The sequence below is a fragment of the Empidonax traillii genome, unplaced genomic scaffold (assembly GCF_003031625.1).
Source record: "Empidonax traillii isolate 1590-97213 ecotype Southwest subspecies unplaced genomic scaffold, ASM303162v1 scaffold7:size3022706, whole genome shotgun sequence".
Lineage (NCBI taxonomy): Eukaryota > Metazoa > Chordata > Aves > Passeriformes > Tyrannidae > Empidonax > Empidonax traillii.
Genome location: NW_020955200.1, coordinates 2,078,289 through 2,097,087, shown reverse-complemented (window position 1 = coordinate 2,097,087; position 18,799 = coordinate 2,078,289). Strand labels below are relative to the sequence as shown.

The window sequence follows — 18,799 nt, the reverse complement described above, 5'->3', positions numbered from 1 at the left end:
TCCCCTCCTCAAAGTTACATTGAAATCAGTTCCATGGGTTTTTATAGTGAGAGCTGAATGTTAGTAGCAAAGCAAGAGGAAGCTGGCAGCACAGAAGGGCCCTGTTAGCTGGTAGGGAATGCTCTGTAACACCGCACCTACACTCAGCAACTCCATGTTTTTCGAGTTTGAATACACTACCAAGTCCAAAAGGCTCCCTTTTACACCAGGTGGTCTCTGGATGCACCTCTCACACCAGTGAGCAGGTGACTAACAGGACCCGGCGTATGGGAGCCCACTGTAAACAGGAATGGCTGCTTCCATATACATACCTCCTTCAGAGCCTCAGGTAGCAGAGCTGCTGGATACTGCAGATCTATTTGTCAGTACCACGACAGTGGTAGTTTGGAGGCTCATTATACTGTCTGGGATAAGTTAATATGAACAACAGTATTGTACTAAGATTGCAGCAAGATACAATGAAATCAGCACCTGTGGTCAACAGCTCCAAGGAAAAAGCAAACACCTCTTCACTTGTGCGGTGTGGCAGCCATGCATACACAAGAGGTAATTTTGAGACAGTATCTGAAGTGTCAACCTCTTGAAATGAGTCACTTCTATTTCCTACCTCAGTTTGAAACATGAGAAAGGGACTGAAATATTAGAAGAAATCCCATGAAGTTCTAAGATGAAATCATTAAGAACAGATAGTGCTCTCTCTATTCCCAGAAGAACCAAGTCTTAAATGTTTGTGTAAGTAGTTTCACTTATTTAGACACTGAAAACAAACTGCACTTTTCATATAGTGATGCTCAGAGACTAAATAAAATGTCTGTGTTTACAACTCCATAAAAATAAAAATGAAAAAACATAACAAAACAACCACCTTAGAAATTCAGAGTTACAAGAAGCTAAGTATTTTGTATATCAAAGAACACATACAAAACAAAGACCCTGCAATACAGTGGACAGAGAGATGGACCTGCAGTTTCAGTTATGCTGAGGATACTCTGCTGACCAACTCAAACCCTGGACGAGAGCGCAAGTTTCCAAACTCTTTTAGCTCTTCTGTCAAATATTTGTGATTTTGTGACCTTACCCCTTGAGGATTACAAAATTAAACATTATGTCAAAAATGATAAATAATGACAATAAAGAATTTACTCAACAGTAATACATTCATAGAATCATATTCTTATAAGTTCAGGTGTATTTTCACAGAACCAATTCTCAGCTACTTACAAATTATTCTCTTCCTGCAGATCATATGAAGTAACTAAAAAAAGGTTACATTTCAATAAGGGAACTTTAGATAACATCCATATCTGTGTTAAAGGAAGATTATTTATCAAAAGCTAATTGCTATTTTTGGGGGGAAAACAGTCCCCAAAACAGTCACAGAATTAGTCCAGTACAACCTAGAAAAATTAACTGTATTTCTGACGTTGCATTACTGAAAAAAAACCCGGAAAAACCCAAGAAATTTCCTTTTTTATTCTAACCTACCATTGAGAAAATGACCACTATGAAAGGTTTCAAAAAGAAATTATGCACTTCAAGTCATACATTTGTGTAAACTTTAAGATTCAGGTTCATAATTATCAATTCTTTTCAGATCTCCTCTTTGACAACCTCTGGAGTCTTGAAAGCCAGATATTCCAAAAAAGGTCTATAGAAACATTTTATATATGTATATTTTATATACACTGTTCATCCATCCTTGAAAGTCGCCGTCGTCGCTTCATGAAATGCTTCATGTTCCATTCTTTTGCCTCCATCATAAAAGGTCCACTGTAGACAAACAGCACAGTCATCTTGTCATTGTAAGAGAGATTCCACAGGAGCTAGTGAAAAACACAAAAACCAAAGTCAAAATAGCTAGATGTTCCCCATTTTCTAAAAGGGGAAGTCTACATGACACCTTAGATCTCAAAAGGTCAATATGGCAGAATTACAGCCTTTCTGACAGATGATGTACATTTGTTCCTAGAAACTGCCTCAGAGAGACTCCACTCATTCTTCAGGCAATTTCTATGTGTCACTATCCTTATCGGAAGAAACAGTTTCAATACCTTTTTTTCTGTAACCACAATGGGGAAAGAGTAATGGTTGGTTTTCTTTTTGTTTTCCTAGGGCAGGACAGTAAGTAGATTTAATTGGGTACAATTATTATGTCTCTCTCCAACCTTGTGCTCCTTTGAGCTTAGAAATTTCCATTAGTGGAAATTCAAAATAATCAAAACTACTTAAAAGTTGCCCTGCTGTCTCCTGTAGTAACTCCAGCCTCCCCACTTTTTTGAACAGTCACAGCCAAAGCCGGACACAACAATCCAAATCTTGCAGGCACAAGCCTAGGAAAGAGATGCCATGTGAGCTGTAGGATTACGTGCAGTGCTCAGAATGATGCTTAGCAATTTACTTGTAACTGATGCTCAACTTCTTATTCACAGCAACTTAATCCATAGTCATTTTAGGCCTTAGACCAGATGCTGCTGTTGATTTTTCCCATTTAAGTACTAAATTTTATGCTTATCTGTGTTGAAATGAATCTTGCTTTTGAATAAAGATACCTAAGATTGTTTAGAATTCAAATCTTGCTTTACGGCCAAAAAAGGATTAACTCCCAACACGGTGATTATTCGTATGTTTAACAAATGTAATTTGTTTCAGCCCATATTATTACAAACACTCATTTTCAAATCCACTCCTAAGGAACACAGTTCATTACTCATTTGACCATGAATTACAGAATACAATCTTCCTAATCAACTTCACTGCATATTAGTTTATATCCTTTCCCCTCTAATAGCTTGCTTTAAAATATAGGCTGGGGAAGGTGTCAACAAAAAAGGATTGCAGTTTTCCCTGTATCCATGGGTACATACACAGAACTTAGAATGACAATTAGTCACACTTCCTAGTATGTGATTACATCCTTGCCTTCTAGGAAGGGGTAACATAGAGCACAGGCTCAGGAACTGCAGGTAAGGCACTGCAACGGCAGTCTGGTTTTCTCCTCAGCCTGCCCTGTGCAGCCTTTCAATGATCCTCTGATGTGCCCACTCAAACACTGTCATGGGTTAAAACCTGTATATGATGTGCTCTCTCACTGATGTTTCTTGTGATAGGCCATTACAACTTTGCTGTGGTGATCACCTATTTGTGGGGAGTGGGAAGAAGGGGGAGCCAGAAAGATGTAATACCTTCAGCTACCTCTTCATAGCCCTGTCTCTTGCTGCTGAATAATGCTTCTAAGATTTTTTTAATCCTACTTTATTTTTATTCTCTTCCTTCTGGTTAGTTCTGCACAACTCCCATTTCCCCTTTCTCTATTCTTAGTAATTTGAAAATGAGCACAAGTTTTAGAACAGAACACAACTCTAAACCCCAGACAATCATTTTCTACAGTTTCTTAGATTTGGGCAGTGTTATAGTTAGTTATCTCTATTTTTTCAACATCTAAATCATTCTGTTCTTTCTCAAAGTAGGAGAGAGCACTGAAAAGCTGACCTAATAAGGAGGGGAATCTCAAGAAGACAAAAGGGAGTAGGTAACACACAGACCAGCAAAGAAGTAATGTGGTCAGGAAATCACAAAACTGTGTGGAGGTAAGTATACAGCAAGATCAGAAGGAACAAGCAGCACCACCTTCCACCCACTTTCAGTCAGATAAATGCTGTTAAGGTGCCTTTACTCAGACCCTTCAGCTGCTATTTACAGAAAAGAATAGCATAAACCAGCCAGATTTTCTAAAACATCGTGAGTAATAGGATGCAGACCTGGTATGTTAATAAAAACCAGCCCATTACTGCTTGTCTCCCTGGTGCACAAATAACCTTTACTGGTTAAATAACATTAGTCTCTGTTAAAGGTACAGGTGAACAGCTACCCTACTTACCTTAGTCCTTTCAAGCCTTGGCATCACATCACCACATCACCTACTAAGTCAATTATCTTTTAATTTTTTCATTTTAACAGAAGAATACAATTAAACACCTTTGGAGCCTAGTTCTCACCTTTTCTCAGCTTCTATGTCTCAGATTATCACTTGAACAGTTTTCCTGTATTAATGTGGACCTCTTCTAGTTCTTCTGATGTTAGCAGCACTAGCCTGCTCCTTCTTCAGTATCATTATCTGACCTGTTTGGAAATTAGTCTCTTCTACAGTCTGAATTCTGTGTTAGCTAGAGGCCTCGTTCCATGGGTGGTTAACACATGATACCTCCAGTGTATGGGTTTCTGAGGACATGAGCCTTGGTCCAACTTGTCTCAATTCTTGCCAGGACTGTCCTTAAAATGGACATATCCTCTCAGTTAGGCTTCAATACAAAGTTCTTAGGTAAAACAGAGGTAAGTTATACAGTGTTTATAGGGATATTATCACACAAGTCTTAAATCTCCTACACTAAGTTTTTCATTTCATTTTCTGTCACGTACCTTTGGTGTAATGAGGAAGTACTGAGAGTTCCCCTTTTTACAGGCAGTTTCCACAACCATTTGAAAAACTCTTCTCTCATTCACTGGATCCATTCCCTAAAAGGGGAAAACAAAAGTACTGTTCTCTTCACTACGTCATAAGTAATGGCCAGTCTTCGCGAACGAAGAACCGGGGAAGGTTCGGGATGTCATAAGTACCTGTATATAATAAGTTCAATACTGCACAATTGATCCTCACCTGATTTATTTCATCAACAACCCTGAAAGGACATCTGCTGAGTTCTTGCAGAGCCATCAGGTACAACATAGTGGAAACACTCTTCTCACCTCCACTCTGATAATACGGAGTCAATTCATGAAGTTTAGTGCCACTGTGGAATTTTACTCTAATGCGAATCCCATACGTGTCATACTCCTCCTGTAAAAGCCAGTACCTGTCGGACTCATTTTCTTTGTACTACAGCTTATTTTATAATTACATGTAAATTGAAGAAATTTATGACAAATATCTACAGGTCTACGAACCCAAAATATCTAGGGGTCTACAAACTACTCAGTTTAACCTTAAAATCACTTATATTAATTCTGTTTCATCTATTTTTCTTAAATCTTAAAGCTCATATATAGAGAATCTCATATATAGAGAATTTTCAACAACACTTCTGAATCCCTGGTAAGAAGGTTTCATACACATTCAGAATATCAGGAGGAAAAAAATTCTTGGCTAGAAAAAGAAAACAATGTCCCTGTAAGTCCCATTCATCAGAAAAAAAATTTAAGGCATTAAGGTACATGGTACTACCAAACTGAACAAAGGAGTGATGGTGTGTGCGTAGGTTAAGATTCCATCTGAACCTCTTCAAGTACAAGCAGTCCAAAATTCACAATAGCAATTTTCTTTTCATACTTAACACAGGAAAACCACACAAAGATTCCAACCCTGGCTTTTCTTTAACAGTAAAGTGACACTTGTCAGCAGCCTGAGTCAATGCAAAGGTGTCAGGTAACAGATGTGATTCAAAAGAAGCATCATGCATGGAAATTCGTTCATGATTCAGAGAAAAAAGAAACCTTCTGAGTAGTCAATAATATTTCTGAACTTGTATTCAATTGTTCTGATCACAACTTCATGTAAGGAGAAATAAAAACTAAAATCTAAGGTCTCTAGGCTCACTATAATTTTAGATCCATTCGCACAGACTGAAGCTAGGCTCAGGAAAGTGAACAAGGCACAGGTTAGCAAAACCTTGAGTAAGAAAGATTCACCCTCCAATGGTGGTGTCAGCCATGATGGTGTCAGAAAGTCAGGCCTTTGTTGCCAGATTATTTGGAATGCCAGTTTCCATAACTGACAAGACGTTCAAGACCTGACAAGAATGATGCTAAAAACTCCTTGTGGGGAAATCAAGGGATGTGAGGGTTATCATTGCTAGTGGAATTCTGGTTACCAAGGGAAGTCAAAATGTTTACTGAGGCTTCTGCTAGGATGTCATGGAAGAACCCAGTGAAGTGCTCCACGCAGTATCACAGAATCAGAATCACAGAATCACTTTTGTTGGAAAAGACCTCTGAGATAATTGAGTACAACTTAAGACTGAACACTACCGGGTCAACTAGACCATGGCACCAAGTGCCACGTCCAGTCTTTCCTTAAACACCTCTAAGCATGGTGACTCCACCACCTCCTTAGGCAGTTAGTTCCAATGTCTAATCTCCCTTTCTGTTAAATCTCTCCCAACATCCTATTACTGTCACCAAAGACATCAAAAGATCTAAAGTTACCTGCAAGGCAGGCTAACAGAGGCTTGAACTTCAGTGTCACAGAAATATTTCTAAGAAAAGAATTCTCTCTCAAGAGTGTGTGTCTATATCTACACGTCAGGCAAGAGACCCTGCTTCAGTGAAAGGTAAGGAATCCAAGACTGGGAACAGATTATCTACCTTTCTGCATTTTTGCCACCGATACCCTGAGAAAGTTTAACTCACTGGCACAATACCACCAGGTAACCTCTTAAAACCACTTGTGACATCTTTGCTACAGAAAAGCAAGACCTTCCAAACAAGTTGTTCACAAAGACAGTCCACATTCCTTTTGCTTTTGAACTGCCTTAATGTTCCTTCTGGCTTCTCACTCCCAACTTACTTTTAGATAAAAGTCAGTTCTGTGTAAAACAGATCTGACCCTCCAGGTAACTATCAAAAGACCAGACAAGTCTGTGTTTTAATGTCCCACTGTTTCATAATACTAGTCTCCATGTAAAAATTTTTTATGCAGTTCATACACAGAGCCTTGTCAGACACTATTCTGCCCCAAGTAACAGCTACCACTTCAAATATTTCAAAAAAAAGCTGCTCAACTTAATTTACAATAGCAAAAAAAGAGAAAATTTTAAGTCTTTATTTTCACTATTGCATGGAGTCTATGCATTTAACACATGAAAGTTCTGAAATCATCACTAGAGAGATCAATTTAGAACAAAATACCCAATTTCTCTTCTGTTCACCACACTATTTCTCCCCAAGTTCTACTTATGCTTTAAACTCTTCATCAGAGGTAAACCCTACTGAGAACATAACAGGATGGATCCAATGACTGCTGCTTCCAGAATAGACAAAATACCAGTAGACTCCAGTAGAATCTACAAATCAAGACCAAATAATAGTAGATACAGATGATAATATAGGAACACAAATCAGTTGAAAACGCAGAATCAAATCGTTACCTTCATAAATCTGAGTTAAATACAATGCCTCTAACCAGGCTCTGTAAGTTGCAAGCCTATTCCAAAAGTCAAGAGTTGAAGTCCTATGTATTTGCATGAAGATCCACTACTCCTCAAATGAGACTGGTCAGTCAGTTCAGTTCACAAAGTGCTCAGTAAACTTTTTTTAAAAATAACACCTCCAAATGACTTTGTTGTTACTTTCCTCTAGCAACATATGAGCAAAAGATGATGCAAAAAAACGTTACTCTTCCATATGAAAAATAAATCTTACCTCATTTTCTGCATGAAGGTCAACTTCACCAACACACTGCATAGAACTAAAGAACTCACTGAACTTAGCATTAATTTGTTCAATCATGTCTTTCAAGAGGTTTAGCCACCTTTCTTTGACCTAGAAGTAGACATACACATGTAAAATCAGTTTAATAACTGAATTTTCCCTTAGAGATAGCATTTAAAGAAACATCATGATTAGGGAAGCTAACATCTCAGTTTACACTCAAGACAATTTATTTCTGTATATACATTTGTTCTACAATGTATAATGACATAAGATTATAATGATACCAAAGTGATAACCCGAGCTATTACCTGTGAAATGTTTTGCCTATAGTTATTCAATTCATTTTTCTTTTCCTCTAGATATTCCATCAACTGCTGTATTTCTTGTGTTTGCTTATTGTATTCTTCAACAACCTGACAGAACAAAAAAAGGTAATCAACAAGACATTTCCCAATTCTAACCTTCACTGTAATAATATCACACTGCACTGATGATGTTCAAACACAATTATATACACTACTGTACTGCACAATGAACATTTCTAGCTTTAAAGCAAAGAAGTTCTAAAGCATTGCCTCTTCCACATTTTTTTAAAAGGCACAGAACACACTGTTCTCTTGGAACAACCTACTTAAAATCTGAATAGATGCAGAATCTGGCATTTACAACACATTGTTCCTGCTGTCTAGCTTTTTATACCTATACCAAAGGATCTAGCACAGAATGGGAAGCAAGTACAATGCAAGTAGAGAGGGAGGAAGAGAGAGTGGAGGATAAGCACTGAACATACCGAAGCATTTAGGCCTGTGAAACAGGAGGCTCTGGTCTTCTCTTCATTCAGAAGAGCATCAATTTCCTCCAGTGTGTTTGGAAGAGCCTTAAAACTCTACAAGAGAAAGGATGTAACTGTTACAAAGCAATACAAATGAAAGACTCAAGTTTCCCAAAAAGAAACTGAATAAACCATTAAATATTCTATAACTTTTAATCAGCATATTCAAAATTTAACACAGCAAAATTCACTTTACAAACTACTCTGCACAGAGAAGGAAGCTAGGAAAACACAGCCTCTAACTATTTCTGTGAACACAATACTATGGATTTTAATTAAAATCCCAGATCAAATTTTCTCTCCCCTGTGCACAAAACAAAGTGATAGTCAGAGGGTATCCCAGCACTATTTCAAGTTGCTTTAAAAGGTTAAGTGATAATAAAAAAAATATACAGAATTCTTTACTGGGAGTCTTCTAAAATAAAATAGTCAATACTCTTTGAGGAAACTATAAGTTTAAGGCAGGTGTGAAGATTTGTTTTTGTACATACATTTTGCAATTCTTTTGGAAAATCTTGATCCGGACTCAATTTGCAGATATGTTGAGCTTGCTTCAACAGCTCCTTGCAGTTCTCATAAAGAACTCGCTTCTTATCATCCAGTTCATGGAACCATTGCTGTTAGAAACATTGAAAATATTAAAAAAATACACCTTATTTTGAAACTTTATTATGAATTTCCAGAGATGACACCAGCACACTGGCAACAAACCACATCTGCAGTGGAAATGAAATCAGACTGACTGTTATAATATTGAAAAAATTTGTTTCAAAGAGTACTCATCATATCTCTCTGCTAGAAGTCAACAGATGTCAAGGTAAAGCTATCAAAAGCAAATTCTTCTAACACAGGCAAATTTATTTTCTTTTAACTAAACAATTGTGCATGTAGTTTTAATAGATGCCTCAAAAGAGACTATTTTACAAGAAATTACCTATAAGCCAAAATACAACTGTTATGAGCCTTATATTAGCTCACACTTAAATGCATTTATTTCATTAGGAAAGCACAGTGGACATGATGTACCCTGAATGATTTTTTCAGCTGAAATTCTACAAAGTAAACATCATCATTGCACAATCAGAAGTACCTAATTTGCTTTCTCATATTCTACCTCTGTAATAGAGCTAGGAAAACACACACAATTTTTAAACTAGTGTTAAAAGTAAGTGAAATGCAGGTATGGTTCTGGTTTCACAGTGGTCTCAAGGCTTAACTCTTTGGAACTTACTACAGGTAAGCAGCTAACTTGGCCCATGACCGTTACAATGCAATGGTATGTCAAGTCGTTTACAGCAGTTAAAATACAGTACATAAATCTGGCACCTTCACAAAACACCGAGGTAAAGATTGTGTCTAATAAGCAGTATTCAGACAAAAGAGCTTGGAAAGTCTGAAGTCTCTCTCCCCACCTGATCCCAGCAATCTCACTCACTCATCTCTCTACATGTAGAAAGATGCTGCTTCCAACTGCTAAGCCTGCAGTGTTTGGGAGCGACTGCTCGCTACAGCTTACACTCAGAAGGGAAGAGGACTACATACAAACATACTGGTGGATTTTAATCCATGTTAATTTACTATACATTTGCTCAGTGATTACACATACAATCCATCTTTTCAACTGACCAGTACACTGCAGGAATACACTATTTCCAACTTTTTCAGAGGCGCAAAATTCTAGTCCAAAAATCCATACGCACAGTGTTTTCCTTCAGAGCTGCTTCTGGCAGTTTGCAAAGTTTACTTATGTTCCCTATATTTACGAGAGCTTTATCTTCCCAATTATCATTGTTGTGCACTTCAGTTAAAAATAGGAGCCCTCCAGTGGTGCAAAACATTCAAAGCTTTCCTTTGGAAATTATGCAGCTAGAGAAACACTTATTTTGAAATACAGGATGCAGACTGATAGCAACTCTCATTACTTTTGGGTAATTTAATCAATCCTTATTCACTAAATACAACAGAAGCAGTAGTAATAGATATGACTCTGAGTGATCATCCATGGAGTTCTTAAACTCAACTCAAAAATTAAGGCTGCTGCTCTCAGCATGAATCAAATCAAAAATCCTGTTCTTCCTTCTCTCCACACCAAGCACTACATTTTGCATTAGAGATAAGCACTTCAGAGTCTCTATAAACACACTGTGTTTTTCTACATTGTGTTTCAGAAAGGTTGAGGAAAACAAAAGATCTTTTTAAGGTCATCCCCTCTACTTCATGAAGTCTATTGCAAAGGAGGAGAGAAATGTCACAGGGGTGGAAAGGAAGGACTAGCATTAGACTTGTACAGATAAAACAACAGTAAATGGAAGATGTCCCTTTTTCTGTTTACAGCCAACATCTTACATTACACTGAATTGGCATAAACAAATCTGTACAGCACAACACTTCTGTTCCACTGCATATCTGCATATGCCACGTAATACATTAAATAAAAAAAAATAGGAATGTTTTACAAAGTTCCAAATTAAAATGGGACCCAGAAATTTAAAGCCTTAAAGGTTTAATCTGATATGTGTTTGACTTCATAATAATGAAGGCAAAGGATAGAGTCAGCAGCACCCATACTTTTTAATGTAAGAAGCATTGATTTTATGTGCTTGACCATTTCCAGAGCTCAAGTCAATTCTGAATCATTGCAAGTGGGCAATCTCAACTCTAAATTGAACCTAACAACAGTTAAGTTTCAACTTTCATTCAGCTTTGCCAGTTTACTGTCATGGTCACATACTAAATAAAATGGTAAGGTTCCTGTTGATTTCCTGGAAGTGCTTCAATAAAACAATCATAGATAAAAAACAGTAACTCTAAGAATTGCCAGTTTGAACAGAGATGCTACCATAAAAAATGGTAAGTCTAAAGAAAACTTTAAATTTGTTACAGCCAACAGTGTAAGAATCAGCTTGGAAACAGCTGTATCCAGGTACTTCAGGGAAGTTCTGTACTAGTACAGAGCTGCAATTACAGCTTCCGTAAAGGCATCTACCAAATAGCAGAAATCAATTCTGTTCTGTATGCACAAGCAACTTGTACTCTGTTGCACTCATCAGTACTGCAATTGGTTTTATACAAAATAAGAAGCTGGTTGAAGAAAATATAGCTAGCAGTAGTGAACGACTTATGAATTCGCGTTTCAACCCACGCCTGTAAATGAACAAGCTATCAAAGCAAGTCAATTAGCAAGACTTTGAAACAACCACCATAAACAAACATGCAGGCAACTGCAGCAATTACCTAATGAGCAAATGGGGCTAGCAATCCTCCTTAATGTTCAATATGCGTCACAAACACAGGTTTTACTTCCTGTGCTCATTAAATAAACTAAATACAAAGATATAAATTATAAATAAATATATAAATACATATATAAAGATATAATTAAATAAATAAAATACTACAGTGCCTGCTTGAACTGCAGTGACAAAATAAAAACCCCAGAAATCTGTTGTTGCTAACTGGACTTGTTCCACTTAAATTGTTAAAAAAAAATGAAGCAACAAACAAGCTCTATCTCCACAGTGTCCTACTGCAGAGACCTCAAAAAAAGTCTCCTCTTAGATGTACAAAGTGGGGTTTCTGTTTGGTTCAAATCTCTATCAGATATTTACTCAGGTACTATAAAACCTCAAGCCATTAGAAAGCATCCAAAGGAGGGCCACAAAGATAGTGAAAGGTCTAGAGGGGAGGCCATACAATGAGTGGTTGAGGTCACTTGGTCTGTTCAGCCTGGAGGAGACTGAGGAGAGACTTCATCGTGGTCCCCTTCCTCATGAGGAAAAGATGAGAAGCAAGCACTGATCTCTTCTCTGTGATGATCAGTGACAGAACCCAAGCAAATGGTCTGAAGTTGTGCCAGGGGAAGTTTAGGTTGGATACTTGAAAAAGATTCTTCATTCAGAGGGTGGCTGGTACTGGAACAGGCTGCCCAGGGAAGTGGTCGAGGGACCAAGTCCGAGAGTTCAAGAAGTGTTTGTGATTGTTGGGATGGTCCTGCACAGGACCAGGAGTTGGACTTTGATGATCCTTGTGGGTGCCTTCCAATTCAGAACATTCTGTGAGCCTAAGACTTCTTGGGACATAAACACCAAAAGTAAGTGCTAAGTAATTACACTTTTGCACTCTCTTTTCACCATTTTCAATAAATGCATCATGACCAGCATATAAACTACAAAGATACTTGATGATAAACAGAGAATTAATGGTTCCATAATTGTAATGTTAAGGCTTCAGTTTAGTTCACTACAGAGCTTTTGTATAACCAACTTATTTCTATTTCTGTTTGGCTTCCTCATTTTTGCAGGTTATTTTATAAAAACATGCAGCAACAGTAATTTGAGATGAAGCCAAGAAATTCAGAGTTTTCCCCATAGAAGTGTATCATTTAAGGCAGAAAATAAGAAATAAACTAAAGACTCTAAAACATAAATCATTCACAAGCCAATATTAGGAAAAATGAGGCTAAAGACAATTCAAAGACTCAAGATGCAGCATGTAGGGGTCAAATGCAACAGAGATACACCCAAAATACCAGGCAGCGGAAAGACTTTGGAGAACTGACTTCCAAAGTTACAAATGCTTAACAACTTGGTCCAAATCTGTACTGGGCCTCGGAAAGACAAGCCTCCTGTTCCTCTCAGGGGGTTTTATCATCCCTGCTCCTCCATGGCCTTCATATGTGTCCACAAGAACTTGTCTTTTTTCATACCAGGGAGAGCGTCTCTGGAATGTAGGAGGAGGAAACATCTAAACCTGTCTCTTGGAAAGATTACTCTTTCCAGGCTGGAAAGCATTGTTAAGCAAAAAAACCCTAATCTCCTCATAGTAAAACCTTCCAGAAGGGTCTTCTACACTTACACAGCATACCGGGAAGTATAGCTTTGGATTTCTATGTACATGAAAACTTGAGATGCCCTTGCATGGTCAGAAGAGTTATCCTCTAGAGCAGGTAAACTTCTAAAAATTCTAATCACTGTGATTACCAATTTTAGGGGTTTGTTTGTTTTAATGTTCCTTGAGCCAATCACCAAAAATAAAGTTCTGATTTCTTCTAGTGATGGGGTTGTATGTAACCCAATAACTACAACCAATGGGACCCCACCTGACTCAAATAGCTCTTCACTAGCAAGAGAAGCAATTTTTGTTTAAGAACTATCAGAACATTTACCTCACAAATACTGTCTGCTAAGCCGACTAGACATCTAACTGTGCATCAGTCCAAGCTACTCTCCAAACAATGAAGATGTGGGCAGAGACAACTAAAAGCATTAAATAAATTTCCCAGTGAAAATACACACTGCTCACATGGCTTTGTAATACATTCTTACTCCTTACTGAGCTCCAGAAGTAGTCATTTGCATTGGATTTTGATAAACTCTGAATAACAGGTGCATCATGTGTGAGAACTCATGCAACAGCCATTTTTCAAATAACATGCTGGACTTGTCTCTGTCTTCAAGTTACTTTTTGCTCCTCTTAGGAAGTTCTCTGCCCAGTTTTCATGTAACTGACAGAAATTATAACCTCAAGTGGTTTTCTAAAGACATGCCAAGGTCATTGTTTTTGGAAATATGTATCCATATACACACAAAATAACTATCACTTATCTCTTGAACTGCTTTCCAATTTTTATTTTTATGGATCCAATTGAATTAGCAGCAGGTTAGTGAAAAAACCAGAAAACCTACCCCCCTTTGCTTTGATAGTTTATTCCCTAGAGCATTTAAAGATTGTACTACTACACAAATACAAAAACTGACCTCTATGCAGCAGTCCATGAGCATCACAGCATCCTCTGCTCTTCTTCAAATGAATACCTGCCTGTGAACTAATTCCCCACAGACTTTTTACCTGAACACAGCATAGCTTCCTAATATGATCAATACAAGGACTGTACATCCTCCTTTCTGTCCTCAAAAAAAGGCATTTAATTACAGTATGAGGCAATGAACTATGAAAGATAGGCAAAATAGCTCTGTTCTGCTGTTGCACTTTCTGGTTCATCTTGAGTTTGTATTTCTCATGTGGGTCAGAGCTACTCGTCCATGAACAGACTCAGAAGAAAAGTAATACTTCCAAGTAACAGTTAGCCTTTTTAGACACACTATGCATTTCAACAAAAAGGGTATGATTGTTAGGGCACATTTTCACAGAAGCTTATCTGTCCTAATTGAGGAAGGCAAAGCTCCTATTCAGCTTTAAATGAAGAGGCAGAAGTCAAACTACAGAAATCAAGAGTAAATATTTAGCAGTACTAATACCCACTCCTAAGCAAAGACAGAAAAGTACCCTTTTGAACACCATAAAGGCTTCCATGTAAGATGTTTTCATTTTAGATATCCTAATATTCATAGAAGTTGTTACCTCTGCCGCTTTTAGCTGTACAGTTCCTGGTTTATACTCTGATTCTAGTCTGGTCTTCTCAGCCATCACCTTACTCCTTTGAAGAGTCAGAACTCCTTTGAGGATGCTCAGTGGGATGATACCCTACAAAGAAAACAGAACAATTTTTTTTCCATCAGAGACTCAAAACCAATATAATCACTAACGGGCTTTAGAAATTATCCATTTTTTTTAGTCATAACACAATCTCACACTGTGTTCAGCTCATCAACACTGCCTCAAATTCAATGAAAAAGAAAGGCGGCTTATTGGTGACTCAAGTTCTTCAACATGTATAGTACCCAAGTACTTTCATCTCTAAATATGTGTATACACACACGCGTATACACATATGTGTATACACACACACACACACACACACACATATCACTTTCAACCAAACAATTTTACATCAGAAAAACTCCACATTCTCTTGCCCTTCTCCATATGTGAAATGTAAGAAAAGCCAAGGTAACCTCAGTTGTTTCTCACAGACAGAATTTGGTGGACAACGTGGTAGATTTTGGTGGATGCCATGTCACACATAGAGACAAAAAACGGTCAAAAAATAAACACAAAAGACAGATACATCTCTTAATGACAACACAAGTTGACTGACAGATGTACAATGACTTCATTGTCTTGTTTCTTAACTGGAACAATGTCTGACAACAGAAGGATGTTCGATTTGAGAAGTTTCCTAACAGGTTTTAGTGATTCCCAGAACCTGATGTGACAGTGTTGACATTAAAATGCTTGTTTCTTTAAACACGCCAGCCTCAGGAATGATCTAGACGCTTCAAAATCAGCATCAGATTCTTGACTGAGTGAAGGGTAGCTTCAAACTTCAAATTATGGGGCATTGAGAACACCTGTTTACCTCTTGGGTTTTTATATGATTGGCATATAAATACAAAGGAAACTTCTCTCTTAATGAAAGGGAGGACAAAGTTTCAGCTGTCAACACAGAGGACAAGATGAAGATTTAGTGTGTTAGCTTCTGACCACAATGGTGAGCCAAGATCTGACAAAGTTTGATATCTGAATTTCTATAATGTGAACTTGGACATAGGAAAATGTGTATTTCCAATTCTCTTAAACAACTTAAAAACAACTATGAGAGATTCAAACTGGAAAAAAAATTAAAAAGGGAGACGAAAAATGGAAAACATTAAGATTATTCAGTAACAACAGCACAAACAGAACTAACTGTGGAACACAGCTCTTTCTGTCAACGGGTTGTAAAGTATTGACATGTATTAGGTACGTGCCAGGCACACTCTGCCTTGTGTGTTTGTGTAAATACACATGCAGCCTGTCTTAGTTGACTGACCAACTCCTTTTTAAAAGAGATCATATTACCATTCACATGCACACACAAATCCCCAAGCCTATTTTGAATTTCCCACTGTGGAAGAAATGAGTATGTCAGAAACATATAACTACTGAAATTTTTCTCACTTTAATAACCTACAGCTAGTATAACTACAGAATCTAGTAAAGAAAATATAAAGACTCACATAACTTTAGAAGCATTCATGAAGTTTGGCTTGGGAATAGCTAGATATGTATGGATTTCAACTACTGCGATAAAACACATAATGAAATATATCTCCCTCGTACCAGATCATTTTCCTTCCCTTCAGTATGTACTAGCATGTATTTGTTACAGCACACCAAGTGTGAAAATTGAGTTGACACACAACTGAAGTAAATCCCTCTTGCAATCAATAGCTATTTCAGGCAAATACCATCCATCCTTCCCCACACTCCTGGTATTCTGAGAAACACACAGTATGTGTCCGATCTTTTTTCCTGTACTGGGTGAAAAACAAATTAAGAGACATTCTTCAGGCAGGTCATAAAGCACTCAATAAACAACTTCAGCTGCACTTTACAACAATGCACTTGAACCGTTTATGTACTGGGAAATGGGCATCAAATATAAAAATCAAAAGCCTATTTCTAGAAAATCCTGTTCTAAATACAGAACATTTGCACAAGTTTTGAGAAGTTACTTTTCAAAACAGTTACTAACTGTACAAGTTCTGTAATTTCTATGAAGCAATCTACAGTCTAAGTAATACTTTTAACATGGCAGGTGTCTTCTGCAATTCTTTGGCATTTTCAAATTACTGTGCCTGGCTGACCCAAAGATAATCTCTGAAACAATGCAATTGTTGCCAAGTCCACACCTATCGACAAACAAACAACCCACCCATTTGGATTATTTTTTCTGTATTATATAAATGTCAGCAACTGAAGTGTTTAGAAATCCTCCTCACTTTGAAGGTAACACTCAGTTCTTTTTAGGGGTAAGCAAGAACATGTTTCCCTATTAGTAAGTCACGGCAAAGGGAAAATACGCATGCTCAAATTGTTTGCAAGAAGAGGATCATTTCTTTCTGAGCGCACAAGCAGATTCCCTTGGAACTAAATGTCTTCCAGTTACTAAAACAAACCAACCAAACCCCACCAACCCTCTCCCTGTCAAAAAAAAAAAAAAAAGTCCCACATAAGAAAATTCACCTTATAGCATTTTCCATCACTAGGACTTGCACGTTTAAGTTAATGCAACAATTAAGTCCAGACTGTTTTTTGAGTTAAAGAAAAACCTTATGACGGTGGAGCCTGAGACCTGAGTATCTTTCCCATTCTTGACATTTTCCACAATCACAGATACTTACAGTTTCAGGTAACTTTTTCCCATAACTAATGACTATTCTCAGTAAAAACAACAACAACAAAACTACATCAAACAAACAAACAAAAACAAAACAAAAAAAGCACACACAAAAAAATCAACCAAACAAAAAAACACCCACACACAAAAAAAAAGATTATGAACTAGGGTGTAAGAGAAAGCTCAGAGCCAGAAAGTATTTTGAAAACATACTGTCTGAAATGGTTACACAGTTCATTCCTGTATTTACTGAATCAAACCATGGATTATTAAGACTTCAGTCACAGTCTCAATCAACACAAGCAAATGATCTACAGATCAGTGACAGATGAACAAGTTCAAGTTGGTATAGCCTTCAAAAGAACTTTCTCTTGAAGAAAACTAGCTTGTAAATATTTACAGCAACACATCCAAATGCTGCCTGTCTCCTACTTAAACTAAAAGAACTGGACTTTTCATATTACTGTGAGAGTAGCTCAACTGATTAAAGCATGGTGCTAACAAAGCAAGGCTGTGGATTCAACCCCTGGATGGACTATTCACCTAAGAGTTGGACTTACTGATCCTTGTGGGTGAACTCTGTGAATAAAAGTGGAATACACATCAAGATACAAATACATACCTTTGTGAGATGCATAAACTCAGTAACAAGTTCTGCTTTCTGCTTATTTATTTCTTTGATCTTTAGGTTTGCCAGTTGAGATTCCTTCTCTAGATCAATAGCATCTTGTTCCAGTTGTCTTAAACTATGGGAGGAATCAATATTTGATTAAACATGATTAAAAATGAATTGCAATGAAAATACAAAAATTCTTCAACTTGATGATAAACCAGTAGTTATCAAGAATATGAATTTTTAAATCTAAACATTCCAAATACATTAGAGGCATTCCTAATCTCGGCTTTTTAAACTGAACACATTAAAAAAGACAAAAAAATTAATAAATAAACTCCAATTTTGGCTACTAACAGCACCAGCATGCCTCCACAAGCAGAGTCCTTAACTGCACAGGGTGACAGGAGATCAAATGGCTGTCATTTACCTCAATTTTAGCAAGGCTTTCTGTTAAAAGCTGATAAAAGCTCACCTGCACACATATAAAGGAGAGAGAACAGCAGATGAGGGAAACCCAAGTAATATCCTACACTTTAGCTACTCACAGGCCCATCACAGTAGCTAACAGTCCACAAAATGCTCATGTCCACAAGCCCATAGCACCATAGGGGCACCCTAGCAGATCGGAATGCAAATTCAGGACTCCGAGGAAGAGACACTCTGTCCCTAGACAGCCTCAGCACCAGTGTCCTGACTTACCCAACCAGGTAAGTCAATACCACAGCACCCTCTGGGCTTGAGGTGGAACTGAATCATAAAAGTGTTTAGGTTGGAAAAGACCTTTAAGATCACTGAGTTCAACTGTTACCCTAACACTGCCAGGTCCTCAAAAACACCCATCACTAAGAGCCACATCTGCACATCA

General features: G+C 37.5%; 1 protein-coding gene across 3 annotated transcripts in view; it reads right to left on the bottom strand.

The window, feature by feature from the left end:
- Positions 1 to 1,491: 1,491 nt before the first annotated feature.
- The window catches only part of SMC5 (structural maintenance of chromosomes 5), a 42,645-nt gene continuing 25,337 nt past the window's right edge, over positions 1,492 to 18,799 (bottom strand). For 2 of the 3 annotated variants that reach the window (XM_027881836.1, XM_027881849.1), the window contains 9 exons: positions 17,941 to 18,064; positions 14,618 to 14,740; positions 8,749 to 8,874; positions 8,216 to 8,311; positions 7,734 to 7,838; positions 7,414 to 7,533; positions 4,655 to 4,834; positions 4,417 to 4,512; positions 1,492 to 1,823 (listed from right to left, as the gene is read on the bottom strand). In XM_027881836.1, coding sequence (XP_027737637.1) covers positions 1,677 to 1,823; positions 4,417 to 4,512; positions 4,655 to 4,834; positions 7,414 to 7,533; positions 7,734 to 7,838; positions 8,216 to 8,311; positions 8,749 to 8,874; positions 14,618 to 14,740; positions 17,941 to 18,064 — 1,117 coding nt within the window. In that variant the 3' untranslated portion in view covers positions 1,492 to 1,676. Of the gene's footprint in view, positions 1,824 to 4,416; positions 4,550 to 4,602; positions 4,835 to 7,413; positions 7,534 to 7,733; positions 7,839 to 8,215; positions 8,312 to 8,748; positions 8,875 to 14,617; positions 14,741 to 17,940; positions 18,065 to 18,799 lie in introns of all 3 variants that reach the window. The other variant, XR_003571030.1, reaches the window with a different exon arrangement.